At 36.2% G+C, this 17,010-nt stretch overlaps 1 protein-coding gene across 2 annotated transcripts in view; it reads left to right on the top strand.

Annotated features, from left to right (window-relative positions):
- The first annotated feature begins 4,572 nt into the window (after positions 1 to 4,572).
- The window catches only part of LOC116006594 (protein MICRORCHIDIA 6-like), a 27,142-nt gene continuing 14,704 nt past the window's right edge, over positions 4,573 to 17,010 (top strand). The window contains exons 1-9 of one of the 2 annotated variants that reach the window (XM_031247032.1): positions 4,573 to 4,654; positions 7,140 to 7,491; positions 7,798 to 7,872; positions 7,981 to 8,015; positions 13,021 to 13,099; positions 13,215 to 13,301; positions 13,374 to 13,449; positions 14,017 to 14,095; positions 14,730 to 14,858. In XM_031247032.1, the coding sequence (XP_031102892.1) occupies positions 7,296 to 7,491; positions 7,798 to 7,872; positions 7,981 to 8,015; positions 13,021 to 13,099; positions 13,215 to 13,301; positions 13,374 to 13,449; positions 14,017 to 14,095; positions 14,730 to 14,858 (756 nt within the window). In that variant the 5' untranslated portion in view covers positions 4,573 to 4,654; positions 7,140 to 7,295. The remainder of the gene's footprint in view (positions 4,655 to 7,139; positions 7,492 to 7,797; positions 7,873 to 7,980; positions 8,016 to 13,020; positions 13,100 to 13,214; positions 13,302 to 13,373; positions 13,450 to 14,016; positions 14,096 to 14,729; positions 14,859 to 17,010) is intronic. The other variant, XM_031247040.1, reaches the window with a different exon arrangement.

Raw genomic sequence — 17,010 nt, forward strand, 5'->3', positions numbered from 1 at the left:
GGGTGCCCAAGCCTTTTATGATTTGATTACAACAAATTTCGTACTTGTGTTATAATAATATTTTTTAAATTTAGGTCTTTAACTTTAAAAATTGTCAAATTTGATCCTCATTTATTACGATTCTCTCAAATTTTAGTCTTTAGTTATAATTTTCATTGATAATCAGTTAATTTGGTGAACAAAATTCTTAGTTGAAGATCTAGTTGTATATGTTTTTACTTTATGTATAATATTGTCTAAATTAAAATAAGTGTTAATTACTGATTTAGTTCATCGACTATAGTAAAATTACTTATTTGGTTCTTGAGTATCATCCTTACCAAATTAAGTTCTCAACTTTGAAAATTTTGTCCAATTACGTCCCATTAATTTGAGCCGTAGGATGATAGCGAAGGAAGATAAGTCGGTCGGCCGGATGACATTCGATGGACTGCTCTGTGAAACACGTTTAAGAAAGAGTTTGATAATGAAAAGAATATGCTTGGTGGTTCCTTAGGTGACAAGGCAGCTGAAGATCTTAGACTGAGAGTAATTGAACATAATTATTGAAACGATTAACTACCATGGAAGAAAGGTCGGGTTGGGGAAGCAAGAAAAAAGACGAGTCGGACCGGACCGACCTAGAAGAGGCCGAGGTAAGAAAGGCGGTGTGAGAAAGGCGGTGCAAGAAGGACGGGGCAAGACAGACAGTTATGGAAGTTTCCTAAAGCGTTTGGCGGTGGAAGGTGAGAGATACGGAAGGAAGGTCGAGATAGATTAGGAAAGTAACTCAAATGTAATAAGGAAAAAGTTCCTAAAATAGTTTAGAAGTTTCCTAAGGGAGAAGTCCCTCGTAGCTTGTATAAATAGGGGTTCTAGGTCTCAAGAGAGGTACAAGCAATCTAGCACACTTATAAGCAATCCATTGTACTCAAAGGCAATTCCCGCCAATTCGTAATCCAAAGAAGGCCGAAAGGTTACTCTGATTTTCCAATAGTGTTAGTCGATTTTCCGGTGGTGTTGGCCTGCCGTTCGACCATTCCGTGGGGGATAAAACCAACATTTCCCTTCAATGTTCTCTTCTTGTTTTTCCTCCTTCACCTTTCTCGTGTTATTTTCTTTGTATATTTCTCCCTTTATGTGTTTTCCTTGTTACTAGTACTACTGTTATTATTATAGGAACTATGGTAATTGTGGTGTTGTTGGTTGAAAAATAGCGGTTAACAACCCATGGACTTAGTTCTCGAGTGTCCATAATAAGTGATAGGGAAGCGGATCCATTGTGTGAGATGATGTCTCCTTGGTAGTCTTTATTGTCTTCTTCGGTGGGTTGTAATCAATTAAGTGATGCCAAGTTCTTGGTTCCCCTTGCTACTATGTTACATGTAAGACAAGAGAGAAACCAAATTAGACAATAGAGTTCAACAAATGCAAAATAAAACAAAACACAAAAAGAAATGGGTAGACTATCTTATAAAAGAGTTCCCTTATGTTGAGAATGCAACAAAACTTTAACACCGCTATCAATCTCCAGCAATGGCGTCATTTGATTAAAGGACTTTTTATGGCGAATTTGTGGTTCTCAAATGATTAGTGATAGATGTAAGCTTATGTGTTCTCAAGCACAAAGTACTATCAATTCCATAGAAATCTAGCCCCAACAAAGATCAATTATGGCAAGCACAAGTAAACAATTAGTAATTGAAATGAATAACATGTAATGTAACAGACATAGGAGACTAGGAAATTAGATTAGGTCAAGGTAATGTGACAAAATTGGGAACAAGAGTGATGGTCAATTGACTTGATGACGAATGCCATTAATCGAGAGGAAGTATTTCTCAAGGTTACTTCACACTTTTAGAATACACAATGACATTATCATGACTCATGAGTGTCTAAGAGACATTTAATCAAACATCTTGGTTTTGACATCCCATAGAATGCATCAAAATAGTACAACCCAATGTCTCAATATCCAATCAACATCCCAAATCAATACTCAAACAAACGAGGTCTTGGATCGCTGATCAGGAAGTGGTGGCAGTGATCGGAACATCTAAATGAATTCTTGCCAGAGGTTGTCAATTTAACCTTCAATCTGTTGTATCACCTCCAAATGTAGTTGGTACTGGAACGCATGCATATCGCCCCACTTCCAAGGTTGATTGATCCAACTAAATGAAACAAATAATAAAAGATATGAATAACAATAATGGAAAAGACGAGGAGAATAAGAACTTGGATTAGTATAATGAAACATAATCGAACCAAAACAAGATAAAGAGTTAATTGAATAGATGATGGATGTCATATAACTAGAATAATGCCGTTCTCAAGGTCATTATACACTCTTAGAGCACTTGAGGACATTCTCATACTCATAAGTGGCTAATAGGCATTTCATCAAACACTTAATGTCATATACATCTCATACTTCCCTTTTCTCAAAGGTGAAGCATGGTTGATCAACTCCTTGAGTCTAGGTTATGTTGTCACTTCCTAATCGGAATTCAAACATGTTGATCAACATCATCCAAATAGAGTCTCATCTCCACTACTCAACCAATTCAATGTCACATCTCCAAAACACTAATCTACGTCCATATCTCCCGCCTAAGAGATCTAATCGCACATATTGAAGATAGGAATGACAATAGATTCAAGATTAAAAAACACAACTAATAATAAACACAAAATTATAGATCAAAGTAAATTTGCAATAAAAGGAAATTGGAATTGACTTAGCTAATTTGAGATGAAATTGTAAATGAAAGTCTTCAACTCTTGCTTTTTTCCAAGGTAGAAGTTAAACTTGAATTTAGAGAGAACTTGCAATTGAAAATTGAAATGAATCTATCTGAGAACATGAAAGGAAATTGTTATTTTTAGACTAATCTAATGAATCTTAGATTTTAGAGAGAACTTGCACTTGGAAATTGAAATGAATCTATCTAAGATAATGAACTTGTCAAAGACTTTGTGGTCAAGCGGCATGAAGTGATTCTCCCAAATGGGAGGTCATGGGTTCGAGCTTTAGTGAATGCGATATTGACTTGTTGGGCTTCAGTAGGCTGAGAAACTCCGATTACGAGCATTAGCTTTAGATGTGGGGTCTAGTAAAGTAGTCATACTCACTTTTCGTCCTTAAGTTATCATTGGCGTTGCACTTTTCGCTCCTTTACTACTAAAACATTAGGGATGGAATTTACAATTTTAGTATAATTTAGGGATGAAAAGTGAGCACAAAAGGACGAAAAGTGCAACGTCAATTTTAACTTAAGGGCGAAAAGTGAGCATGACCAACACTTAGGGATGAAATTTACAATTTTAGTATAATTTATAGGGATGAAAAGTGAGCACAAAAGAACGAAAAGTGCAACGTCAATTTTAACTTAAGGGCGAAAAGTGAGCATGACCAACACTTAGGGATGTAATTTACAATTTTAGTATAATTTAGGAATGAAAAGTGAGAACAAAGGACGAAAAGTGCAACGCCAATTTTAACTTAAGGGCAAAAAGTGAGCATGACCAACACTCAAAACGAATTATACAATTACCTTATGACTTAGGGATGAAAAATGGTCATTAAAACAAAAAAAACTATAGATAGATGTAACAAGCGTGATATTCATCTATTCAGCTATTCTCACGGTCAAAGACTTCTATCTTTTTGTTTTCAAAAAAAAGACTTCTATCTTTTTTATAATTTGTTGAGGAGATTTTGTAGGTCTCCCCTAACAAAATAAATAAATAAAGTGTATTTAAAGGAGAGTCATCTCACTTTCACAGTGCGATTGCCAACGTATCTCTCCTTCTTACCTCCCATCTTTAATTTTTTTTTTTTTATAAATATTTTCCTACGGCTTTATTCAACAGCTCTGCATGCCTAATTTCTTTAGCTTCGATCGTCAGAGAAACAGAAGGTCGAAATCAGTGAAATTGTAAGATCAATATTAATTTTAAAAATCTTTTATGCTTGAGTAATAAATGTTTGATCTTCTTGGCATATTTTGTAAGTTTACCTCTTTGTAGGTGGTTTTTGTCGGCTAGGGTTTATCCACACCTGAGTAGTAATGATTGCGAGTTTTCCTAAGCTGGTTATCTCATTGTGCGTTTTCGCCGACTAGGATCACATGTCAAGGTTTACCTAATGTACATATTCGGATAGTAATGGCACACCATCGAGTAATAATGGTGGCGGATTTTCCTAAACTTTTCATCGTGCTCATTTGTCAACTAGGGTTTGCATTAGGTAAATCTTGTCGTCCAATTTTTTGGCCAAATTTCCTGCCAACTAAAGTCTAAATTTCAATGATTATTTTCAGTCAATTTTTGCCAGAAAAATTATAGAATATTTTCAGCCGACTTTTGCCATAAATTATTTTTCTCATTGAAATTTAAAATTGAACAATAAAATCAAATGTAATACAAATTATAAAGTTATGTACCTAATTTAAAATATTAATAGTTAAAGAATCAAATTTGATACATGTAAGTCAAAGGACCAAAATAAAATTTATTCCTTTTTTAAACAAATACTGAGTATATATGTATAAGGACAGAGCCATATGCGCATACACAAGCCAGCCACGAGTATGCATTCCATATTTTGGAGCGTTAATGCTTAAAGATCTTTGCCTTGAATCCATTTATCAATCTCTCTATTACTTTGGTAATGAAAATTTCATCCTCAAGTACTTCGCCAGTAGATTTCAATTATCACCAGCGAGAATGAGTACTCCTCAAAATACAATAGTTTGGGGTTTTCAATTTAGGGATCTACTGGTTTACTTGATTTTGATTATGGTTCGAATTTTGGTGTGAAGAAGGGTAAAGAACCAAGAGTTTATGAAGGGATAACTTGGAGTGTGGTTGAGTAGAAGAAATTCATCAATCCTTAACCAAATGTCAATGGATGTGATCATTGACTTTGTGTATGAAGCAACTTTAAATATTTAGATCAACTATCTCATCTAATAGAGACTGATTGAGACGATAAAATGAAAATTAAAAATGTAATGTGATAAAATAAAAATAATAAGGTCTATTGTGATAATACAATAATAGTTAAGGACTAAAAGTGTAATTTTTTACTCTTTAGGGTTTTCAAAAGGTGCATATAAGTTCATAAGTTTGTTGTAGCCACCTTGTTTGCAATTTTGCATGTTTGCTTACCTCTCTTTGAGTAGCTCTTCCTTTTCTTCAATTTACCCATTTGATTTGATGAATGTTTTCCTTTTAACTTTCTCTTCTTGATCAACACTTGCTTGTTTTATTTTAGATCTGATTAGTTTAAGAATAATTTTAGGGCTTAAAATCATTTTCATAATCTTAGTTGGGGTAAAGAGCCCAAAATGAAGAAGGAAGATTGCTGATTTACTAAGGTCAGCGCTTAGTAAAGGAAGAAACTACTGGAAATATCACAGTAGCAGCACTAAATCATGTTTGTATTATAACAGTAAGAAACCCTTTTAAGCAGCTTTAGCGCTATTTCTCAGATTCAAGATATAGAGATGATGATGTGGTTTGTGAAAAATCTTAGTTAAAGATCTAGTCTCTCACAGATTGTGTTTGTAAATAAATTGAAGGCACATAATTTGTTAATTGCAAACACATAATCATACTATATTAATGGTATATTATGCTCAACCTACCTCGTACTAGAGCATAATTTTGGCCTTCAATTGCACATCTTTGTGCTTTCGAATATACAATTTTGGTATTTGAGTGTACATTTTGACATTCGAATGTACATTTTTGTGTCTTTTATCTCTATTTTCCATTTGCCAACATTTTTCATTTCTCCCCTTTTTTTAAGGAAAAAAGAGGTTAAGAAATGCTTTTGCAAGGGGTTGGAAGTGTGGATCTACTTTCTCCATTTCTTCAAAGCTAGAGAAATACTTAATTCCAAATGATTTTAGTAAACAAGTTTGTTTTCCAATTTTCTATTTTTTCTAGAAAAATGACTCATTTAATTAGTTACTAAACGGATGCCCTGCACTCGTTGGGAGTCAAAATTGTGACTCTAAATTAAAGAGTTCAATTCTCAACCTCTCACCAACAAAAGCAATTGTCCCATAATCAATGGATGATGACTAGGGCTTCAATTACTAGATAAATATTTTGACAGGTTTATGCCCATTGATTTAGGACAATGGGTCAAGGTAATGAAATAAGTTTGGCAGAATTTTTCTGTGAATATGCATAGATTGTCATTTTAAAAATATTTATTTATAATTTTTTGAAGATTAAATCTTGTATGATACTATCCCATATGAAACCTATAATATTTTTTTTTATAGATCCATAAAAAGTGTTACGGTGTCTTACATAAGACTTATTTTTAATGGAGTATCCGAATCCGAACACTATGTTCAAATAACCATATGTGCCCATGAGATAGAAACAAGGTAACCTTGTGCCTAGTGAGCACTATACTGAGTAATTACACTCTGGAGGTGACATGGTGGGCGTGGCACCCGGAATTTGAACTCTTGACGTGATACTGAACTCTTTTGTTGTGGAAAATGTTTTATGCAATACTGAATAGATTTATGAAGCTTTTAGTTGTAGCCCAATAGTTTATAACTTGACTGTCCCAAAAGTTCTCTACAATGTGTGGACTTCAATTTTTAAAATCATGTTTGTTGATACAAACATACTGTGGATTATTTTGTTCAAGATATAAGATGATGTTCACATCCATAAGTTGGGAGGTTCCTTGTTGAAAGGATTAGTATATATATATATATAGATGTGTTAACTATGTTATGCATGTGTGAAAAATACTTGGATGATTCTTTCATTTCCCTATGTGACTCTTGGTCTTTCTGCACCTCCCTTAATGAGTATTAGTGCATGTACTTGAGACTGAGACTCGTAGTCTCCAAAACATTTTTATCAACACTCCTCTGTTTCTTTACAACCTACAATGTTGTTATCTAAGTGAGGTTTTGGATTTAGAAAATTTTTTGAGTAATTTCTGCTTAGGAATTGCAGCTTTCTAGTAAGATCACTCCTATATATATGTAACATTTGTTGCTGTTAAGTATTGCAAAGAGGTCATGTTAAGAAGGCTTGCTTGCTTTTCTTTTCTTTTAGACTACCATATTTGGTGAACTTTCCAACTTATTTGCCTATATTTAAATCTTTTGCAGTCTTTAAACTGAGTTCAATGGACATTCTTGACTTATGTTATGATCAAGATCTCAGAAAGGTTGACGTGAGAGTGTAAAGTTGTGCCAGATTTGATTGGAAAGTCAATATTACATCAGGAATGCCGTAAAACAGTAACATTGCACCAGAAATCTGAAATGAACTCTGAAGGGAATGGAAGCTCAAATGCTTTAACCACTACCCAAAATAGTACACGTATCTTAAATCAAGAGCGGTGCTCCATTGGTGGTTCAAGCCTTACCTCATCGCAAATATGTCCACCACCTCTTTGTCGGCAATTCTGGAAAGCTGGAAATTATGACGATGGCTTTTCTTCTAAGCCAACTCATAAAAGTATTGCTGCCAAACGCTAAATGTTATATTTGTAGGGAAAGTATACAATGCTTTACTGTCTTTGATGATCAACTGGATACAACTTAGCAATTGAACTTCACAAGCTAACATACTTAAATTAAGTCCTAGCTTTTTAAACTTAATAACTGTTGGAACAGTTAGTTTCCTAGCTTTGGCCCATCAGTTAATTATTCCATATCTATCCAAGGTGGAATTATGCTGTGTCTCTAATGGAAGGCATATACTATAGCATTTACTTGCTTCTCCAATAACCAGTTATCTAACTGGTAATATTTATATTGGCAGATGATACCAGTTACTTGGGCATTCACCCCAAGTTCCTACACTCAAATGCCACATCACACAAATGGGCATTTGGTGGTATGCTCATTATCAACTTATTTTCCTCATTAAAAGAAACACAAATACATTGTATATTGCTACAGTGGAATATGTGACACCAATTCATTTTTGTTTCCATGTTTGTAGCCATAGCTGAGCTGGTTGACAATGCTGTCGATGAGGTTAGTTCTTTTGAAACCCCTTACACACATGCCTACACAAACAAGAGAAATGTGCGTGCACACGCACACACACACATAAAAGAAAGATAACCAAAAGTGGTAAAAGTCTGTACGTATATGTGTGTATGCACACGTGTATATAAGTATATTTGTTTCCCCTTTCTTGATTATTGGTTTCTTATGCCCTTATATTGCATATACTTTAAGCCTCAATTCTTGCTTTATTTAGAGTATTTTATGTGAATTTATAGCTTGCAACCTCTATTTATAGAAAGTTTTGAAAAGCTAGAAGAATTAGAAGATTTGTTTCATCTAGAGTATTTTATGTGAGATTGCACATTTATTATTTTATATATTTATCTTTAACATGCTCTTTCACGTATGTGTGTCGAATACCTTTTATGAGCCAACCAACATGATGTGGAAGTGTGAAAACCTTTTACCAAATTGAATGATGTGTTTTATTTCAACTAAAAAATTAATCTTATAGTGAGATTACATGTTTATTATTTTATATATTTTATAACTAGAAGTATTGTGCAAAAGATCAATTTCCATGTAAAACAATCTCTTTGTTATGCTTTTCAAGAATATTTGTGCTTTGGTATATAGGCACATAAAATGGTTGAACCATTTTTTGCTCTAATTTTCCTTTTCCGCTTTGTAGGTAACCTTTTCATTGTGAACTATGTTTCACCATTAGTAACTTTGTTTTAGTCTTTGTTGTTTTCAAGAAAGTTTTAGCCGCTTGAAGTTTGCTTTTCCTATACTATTGAGATCTCCTTAATTGGAATATTGTGTGCTAGGGGGTTTTGTATTCTCTTTTCTATATGACAATATGCTTTGTATTCTCTTTTCTATATGACAGTATAAGACAACATATTCAGAAATCCTCTCTTACTTTCGTAACATGGTATCAGAGCCTATACGATAAAAGATTTTTTTCTTTCGCTTCTGTTGTTGTCACCACCCACATAGGGAGAAGTGCCGCCATCCGTCGACCGTGCTGGCAAGTTTTGAGTCCCATCTGACTAGCGTGTGAGCTCCATGCGCCGGCGCGTGTGGCGTTTCCGGCGACCGGAAAATTTTTTGATCAACAGTTCTCGACTTAGTTTGGATCATTGATTTTTTTTTTCTACGGTTAGATTGTTTTGTACCTCTTCAGACTCCCTTTTTTGTGTTTTGTGATCTAATTGTGATCTATGTTGGTGGGTATGACCATGGTTGTAGTAGGCGCTAGACTAGCGCCTAGCGCCTAAGCGGTCTAGGCGGCGCCTATGTGGTACTAGGTAGTGACCTATAAAAACAAAAAAATAATGTGGGTGTATGTCATATATTATATTATATATATTATATATATCTCTTACTTCTCTTATTTATATGACATAATTTCTGAAATTTCTGTCAGTTTCTGTTTCTTGTGTCTTGTTGATTATTTGAGCCATGGAGAAGTTGTTTGCTTCAGATTATATGCATATGTGTTGGTTACAGAGGTTGGAATGTTATGTTAATGGGAGGCATATGAATATTTTGACAAAATGCATACATTTGTATATGAAATTCAAGTGAATGTTATTAGTGGTCTATGTTTTAGTTGGCTACAAAGCTTGTGATTGAATTTTGAAAATCTACCATCTTGGAGTGGTATATGAGAAATGTTGTTATTATTATCTTTATAAAGATGGAGGATAAAAGGTTTGGTTAGATTGTGATGCCCTTAATGAATTATAAGATGTGTAGTATCCTGTTATGAAATTCTGGATACTTGGGTTAAGACCCAGTTGGTTGTGTAACGAGCAGTAGAAACGTATTCTGTCTCCATATGACTTTTGGTTCTGTTATTCTGAGGAGTGGTTAGTTGAGTCTACCGCTAGGGTATTTACCCTGTTGTCTGTTGAGTAGTAGTCATTAGAAACGTATCATGACTACTAGGACTAGTTACTACCCATTGGGGGTGTGCACACTTAAGGTATTAGTTCTGTTCCACTTAAATGGGATCTTTGTGTAGTGTTCAGTAGAGTGATTATTGTTCTCTAGGGCTTATTAATTAAGACCCTGCCCATTATTTGAGATTGAATTGGATTTTGTGTAGTGTTCAATAGAGAGATTATTGTTCACTAGGGCTTGATGTAACAAGACCCTGCCCATTGCATTGAGACTGGTGTTCCTCCATGTATATGTACATGTATATATTAGCAAATGATTTTGGAAAATATATTACTTTTGAAATATTTTTATTGAGGAAAATACTTATTTGGGAAAATATGAATTATGAGTATTTTTGAGAAATTATGGGTTTTGGAAGTCTTGAAGGGATTTAGATAGGTAGGCATATGGAAACTTGTTTCCTATTCGTAGTCTTCTAGCACCTATTTATAGGGCTTGTTTCCTATTCGTAGTCATCTAGCACCTATTTATAGGGCTTGTTTCCTATTCGTAGTCATTTAGCACCTATTTATAGGGCTTGTTTCCTTTTCGTAGTCTTCTAGCACTTATTTATAAGGCTTGTTTCCTGTTCGTAGTCTTCTAGCACCTATTTATAGGGCTTTGTATTCTCTTTTCTATTCAGAAATCCTCTTTTTACTTTCGTAACCGTACCTGTAAGGACAAATCACAACTGGGTTAGTCAATTATTAGAACCAGAGGAGAGGACAATCCGGTGATAACACTAGTGGGACGGTGGCAGTGTCGAGACCTCCTGGAATAATAGGTCAAACTCCGAAAAAAGGATGTTCAATTGGGGGTACCCATAAGGACAGATCACAACTAGGTTAGTCGATCAAAACCAAAAGTGAGAACAATTCGGTGATCACAATAGTGGGATGGTGGCAATGTCGAAACCTCCTGGAATAATCGGTCAAACTCCGATAGAAGGAGGATGTTCAAAACGTCTTGGTTGGAAGCTGGGTGCAAGGAAGCAACTGCAGCCAATGCACTAGGAGTGTCGCTGGACCACGAAACCAATTTCCCATTCAAAATAAACTACATTGTTGAGGAGTTAAAATCCCACCAAATTGATCCAAGGGTGCCAAGCCATTTAATTCCTAAGACCAAGTCAAAACGCACAAGTGGAATCTGGAATAAATTCACCAAACACAAGTCTGAGCCCTTAGAAACCAAAATTTGTTTGCCCCCTTAATTCTAGGACGAGGAGCAGTAGGAATAGCCAACTCATGTGCAGTTGAAGTGTTGATTAAATTATGAGTGTGTCCTGTATCCACCAATGCAAGTAGAGGCGTGCCCTCAATCGTTACCCGAAGTTTCATCTTCTCTTTGGTTGACACTCTCATTGTTGTGTGTAAGGAGATTTCAACCACCTCAAGGTCCTTAATAGCAGGCTCTCTAATTTCCTCTTCATCGTTAATGCCTAGGACACAAAATAGGTGCATCGATGGCCGCGAATCCATGTCTCATCACAATTAAAAGAAAGGCCCTTGGATTTTTGTTTTTCTTGCTCTTCAGGTGACAACCGACTAATGGGAGGAAGTTTGGGACCAGTTTTTTGCATAGCTTGCGGGTTAGAGTTCTTGATAGTTACCAATTTCCTTCTTGTAGGGGCTTGAAGAGGAGGTGGCGATTGCAAAATGTCCCTTTTTGCATCAAAAGAATTTGACGATAGAAATCTCGAGAAGTATTATTGGCTTCCGCCAAGGAGCTCAACTTACTCTGTTCCACATCAATCCCGAGCGACTCATCTAATCCTGCGGTAAATAAATTGACTTGTTGGTCAATTTGCACTGAATCTACCCTAGCCAACAGAAGTTGGAAATTTGAAACATATTCATCATTATGGCATGGACGCTACTTGATGTTCACCAACTCCCCCAAGGGGTTAGTACTAAGAGGAGGGCCAAAGTGTAGCTTGCAATAATACTTGAAAATACTGAAGTTATTTGGGGTTCGCTTCACAAGATTTAGTAAACCACAATTGAGCTTAACTAGTCATATTAAAGGCTGCCAACTCGAATTGTGCCTGACCCGGGGTATGAGCAGTACGAAAATAGAGTTCGCAATGATGGAGCCAGATGAGAGGGTCCTTGGTCAGGGAATGTAGGAAATTCCATGTGTGTGTATTGGGAACAAGAGATGGTATCATCACTAGTGAGGGGTGTAGCTTCAACAAGGGCAGGTTGGATTGCGGAAGAAGCTGGTTGAGGCCTGAGGCTGCTTGGGAACAACATTATAGTTATTGATGAGATCGGCGAGGGGCTTTTTCAATTCCTTAATAGATTAGGACAGGTCATTGTACTCAGCTCTAGAAATTGCATTGTTGGGAGGTTGATTGACCATGACGTTCGCAATGGAACCAATGTTATGGACTATCGTCACAGGCAAAACAAAAATGAAGGAAACAATGATTGAAGAACCAGACTGGGTTTTCTTGAGGCCCCAAAACTCCCTAGTCCCTTTGCTAGGAGGAAAAACTGCTTGCCTTCCATTGAATCTGGTTCCCCCTTTTTATAGGGTAAAATACAACTCATAGAATGACTAAAATCCAACGAAGAAATTATATAAGCTTAGTAATGTGCTAAAATCTTCTAACTTACTAAACAATGAATTAATATATAAAGCAAGGCACTAATTTTCATAAAAAATGAATCTCTTCCAACTGAGAAGCTTCCCAAATAACCGAAGCTTTCCAAATGTACCACAGCAGCTTCCTTTTTATATCAACTTTCCCATTTCTGCCTCATCTTGCTTCTTGGTTCTGCAAAAATAACAGTCCCCAAGATGCATCAGTGTGATGCCCCTCAAAATGCGGCATTCTTGACGTATCTAATGTGCTTATGTAAATGATCTCCTATCATGCATTAATATGTTTAGAAATGAGAAAAGTCATATGGTTTGATCTTGTGAATTCTACCCCATAAAAAGATATATAGAGAAGTGGAGAACCATTTTTGCAAATGCTGTGTTCTGTTGTTATTGTAACAATTTACATGCATTCATGCTAATGTGGATAACATTTCTGTGCTCTACATCACATGTTGAATTCATTATGTAGGCACCAAATGGAGCTTCTTTTGTCATTGTAGATAAATACATAAATCCAAGAGACGGAAGTGCTGCTTTGTTAATTCAAGGTGATCCATCTTCAAGTTATAAATTGCAAGATGCATATGATACTTTGCTATTAATCTGGCTTTATGAAAATGCTAAATTATATGAGTATAATATATGCATGCTAACTGTGCCCAGATGATGGTGGTGGAATGGACCCTGAAGCAATGCGCCATTGTTTGAGTTTTGGATTTTCAGATAAGTTGAAGTCAGCTATTGGAAAGTGTATGTAGATGATTACTTGACATTTGTTTGACCTTTTCTGTTCTAGCTAATTTCTAACTTTTAGCCTTTCAGATGGAAATGGTTTTAAGACCAGCACTATGAGACTTGGGGCAGATGTTATAGTCTTCAGCCGCTCAATGAGGAACAGGTTTAAATACTAGAAGTTTTTTATTTTTGTCTGCTTCTGTTTTCTGCTTTTCTGTAAGAGATATCTTCATCATTTGGTTCTTGATATAGAGGACTTGATCCCACTTCATGCTACTCACCTTATGATTTGCATCATCAATCTTCTTTCCTTATGAAGAATAGAACTAATCTTTAGAAGTATATGCACTTGGGCACATCCACTCTATAAGCTTAGCAGCAGCACCTATTCTCTTAGGGTTTTTTGTGCTATTGTTAATGCATGTACTCTGTTTTAGTTCTGCTGAAATTGCACCCTTGTAAACTAGAGTAGTTCTTAATTCTTATACCTTTTGATTCACATTTTCTAAAGTGTCATGGGATTGTGCCCTCAACAAAACAATTAATAATATACAACTTGAATTGTTTAATTTAGTTATAAATTTATTTTGACAATGGAAATCTCTTCTGTACTCCACCATTGTAGAGAACATTTTTACTTGGAAATTTTGGAAGCATTTGTATTTCTTTTTAGTTTAAATTACTCATTCTACATTGACACACTGATATATTAAAATGCGTGTCTGTCCAGGAAATTGACCCAAACAATTGGTCTTCTATCTTACTCTTTTTTGACACAAGCATGCCTTGATAGAATTGTGGTCCCCATGGTGCGTTTCTAGTTTAATTTTCTAGATCTTTATCTTATTCATTTTAACTACTGCACATAGCCTGAAGGATATTAATTTTTGCTGCTTTGAACTGAATAATTTTGCCCTTCTTTCCCATTCTGCCAAATAATATTCAGCGGCTCTGTCTTTATTTCATATGAAAATGAATATTGATATGGCTAGGAATTTTTACTTTTTTATGTGATCTTTTTGTAATGGAGTCCAATACTCCTATTAGTAAGACTTGGTTCAAACCTTGAATAGTGAGTGATATTCTATTCTCAGTGCATTGTCTATGTATATCCATCATCTGTTATTGTCATACATTTCATGCCCTGTACCATGCTGCTGTTATCATCCACTCGTAGTATGAGACCTCAAAGTCACATTTGCATTATAAACTTTGCCATCTATTGCATAACTTTCCATCTTGTGCCATTATAGTCATTACCCTATCCTGTCAATAGATTTTGGTTTCTGACAATTGAGCATGCTTTCGGAGGAAGATTACATATTCTATTATTAGCACAATGCAAATGATGTTTTATTTAATCCTCTTAAAGGTTTCTGGCCCTGTTTTTTTACCTTTAGAGGTTCATGTCTTAGGGTCTCAGCTTTTTGCTTAATGATGCAGATTGACTATGAGTTTAAAACATCAACTGGTGCATGGGATTCATTATCCACAAAGGAAAAGTTTATGAGTAATCTTTCTTTGCTGTTGCAGTGGTCTCCATATTCAACAGAGTCAGACCTTCTTAAACAAGTATGTCTAACCTCCATATTTGGTACTCTCATTACTTATTGATTTCCTCTGTTATGCGAAACACTGGATGGCCTTGTCTTATTGCCATTGAATTTTTAGCCAATTTTGGATGTGGTTCCATTTTTATCCATGATGTAACCTATAGCCCTGTCTCTTGCTGTTCTTCCATTCCCGGCACCAAGAGAAGACTTGTTATCTTAAGTGCTCCATTGGCAAGAAATGAAGATGGTGGGGATCTTTTTTTTTAGCCAGGTAGCAAGAGTTGTCTGATCAAAAGGGCTAAGTGAGTAACCATAGTGTTAGAACATCATAAGGGAATGGCTTGGGTGTAAAGGAAGAGGCTTATTTGTTTGTCTATCAATTTTGAGGTTTTTGGCATATATTTTTTTGTTTTTAGCCTGTTAATCTAAGTGATCAAGCTTCTGGTCACACTTATCCATGTGCACCTCTTCCTTACTGTTGAGACATAATGGAGCATTATCTGGAGCATTATTAGCAGTGGAGCATTATAATATTAGCTAGATAATGTAGTATTAGCTGTGTAGTGGAGTAGTGGAGTATTATTAGGAATAATGGGCAGATTTTCAGGCCCCTTGTCTGATTTCTCCTTAGTATATATATGTGTACCAATGTATGTATGAAGACACACTGAAATGAAGGAAACAAGAGAGTTTCAGCTACTGTATTTAGTTTGTTAACATGGTATCAGAGCACTCATAGAGTGGAAAGTGAGGGAGAGGGCAAGCTGGTCGGGTGGTAGCGCAACTGGAAGGAGGGAGACGACTGGGTCGTGGTGTCGCGAAGCCAGAACACGACACGCTCCAGAGGGAGGTTGTCGCCGTCGGAGGGCGACCCCAGTCGAGAAGCCGCGCCGTCGCCGGAGCTGTCACGCGCCTCCACGCGCCACCGCCGGAAGCTGCTCGCCGACTCACGCGCCGGCGCGTGAGTCACTTTCCGGCCACTTTTTCCGGTCGCCGATCACACCAGTGCGCTCGGATTGACGAGGAGAATGAACCTGGACTATCATATAGGGAGTGTGCGTGAGAAGTTTTGTTGAGGTACTCTCCCAGATTTATATCAGGCAGTGTGCGTAACTGTGGCAGTGTTGGGCTGTTCCAGGTCTGTCTCTTTTCTTATTTATTATGGCTGAAGCAAGGAATATTACGGTTATATCTACGCCATCTAAATTAATTGACGTGATACTAGCTGCTGATGGGTCTAATTTTGTTGAATGGAAATTTTTGGTTAAAATTAATTTAGATGGAATGGGTAAAAGTGACCATTTAGATAAAGATTGTCCTTCTGGAAATGAAGCTAAAAAGGCATGGGATGCAGATGATAAAGCTTTGTTGTCACGGATAATTAATTGTATTGATAGGAAAGTAGTATTATCAATGCAACATTGTACTACTGTTAAAGAAGTATGGGAGTTAGTGTCAGAATGGTTTAGTGGGTCAAGTAACTTGAGGAAATTGTATCAGCTGTCTCAAGATGTCTATCGACCTAATCAAAAAGATAGAAATCTGAGGGATTACTATTATGATTTCAAATGTTTGAGTGAAGCCTTGTGTACTGCAATACCCATCACAACTGATGTGAAGCAAATGAAAGCACAACGTGATCAGTTGATTACCTTTAGTTGGATTTCTGGGCTTAACAAAAAATATGATATTCTTAGGTCCCAATTACTGGGAAATAAGGAGTTAGGGTCATTGGACCAAGTATTCTCTCAGATACAGAATGCACAATAAACATTGACAATAATGAACTTTCCGAGAAGAGTGTTTTTGTATCACAGGAAAACAATGGTGGAAGAGGTACATTTGTGTCGCAAGGGTGTTATACTTATGAAGGTTATAACAGTCGAGGTGGAGGTAGTCGCCATTGGGGACATGGTGGCTTTGGAAGAGGTCGTGGAGGACCAAAAGTATGTTTTAATTGTGGGGAACCAGGCCACTTCCGAAACCAATGTCCTAAACCACTCAGGTATCAAAGATTTGCTAACACAACTTCTGGATCTGAAGGACATACGGTAGTTATGACAGATGAAGAATTAGCAGCATTCAATCAATTGAGGGTGACCACTTCTATGCAGTCTCCATCCCAGTTTCCATCCAATCAACCATCTTCTTCCGCAACCTTTGTGCAAACA

The sequence above is a fragment of the Ipomoea triloba genome, chromosome 2 (assembly GCF_003576645.1).
Source record: "Ipomoea triloba cultivar NCNSP0323 chromosome 2, ASM357664v1".
NCBI classification, from domain to species: Eukaryota; Viridiplantae; Streptophyta; class Magnoliopsida; order Solanales; family Convolvulaceae; genus Ipomoea; species Ipomoea triloba.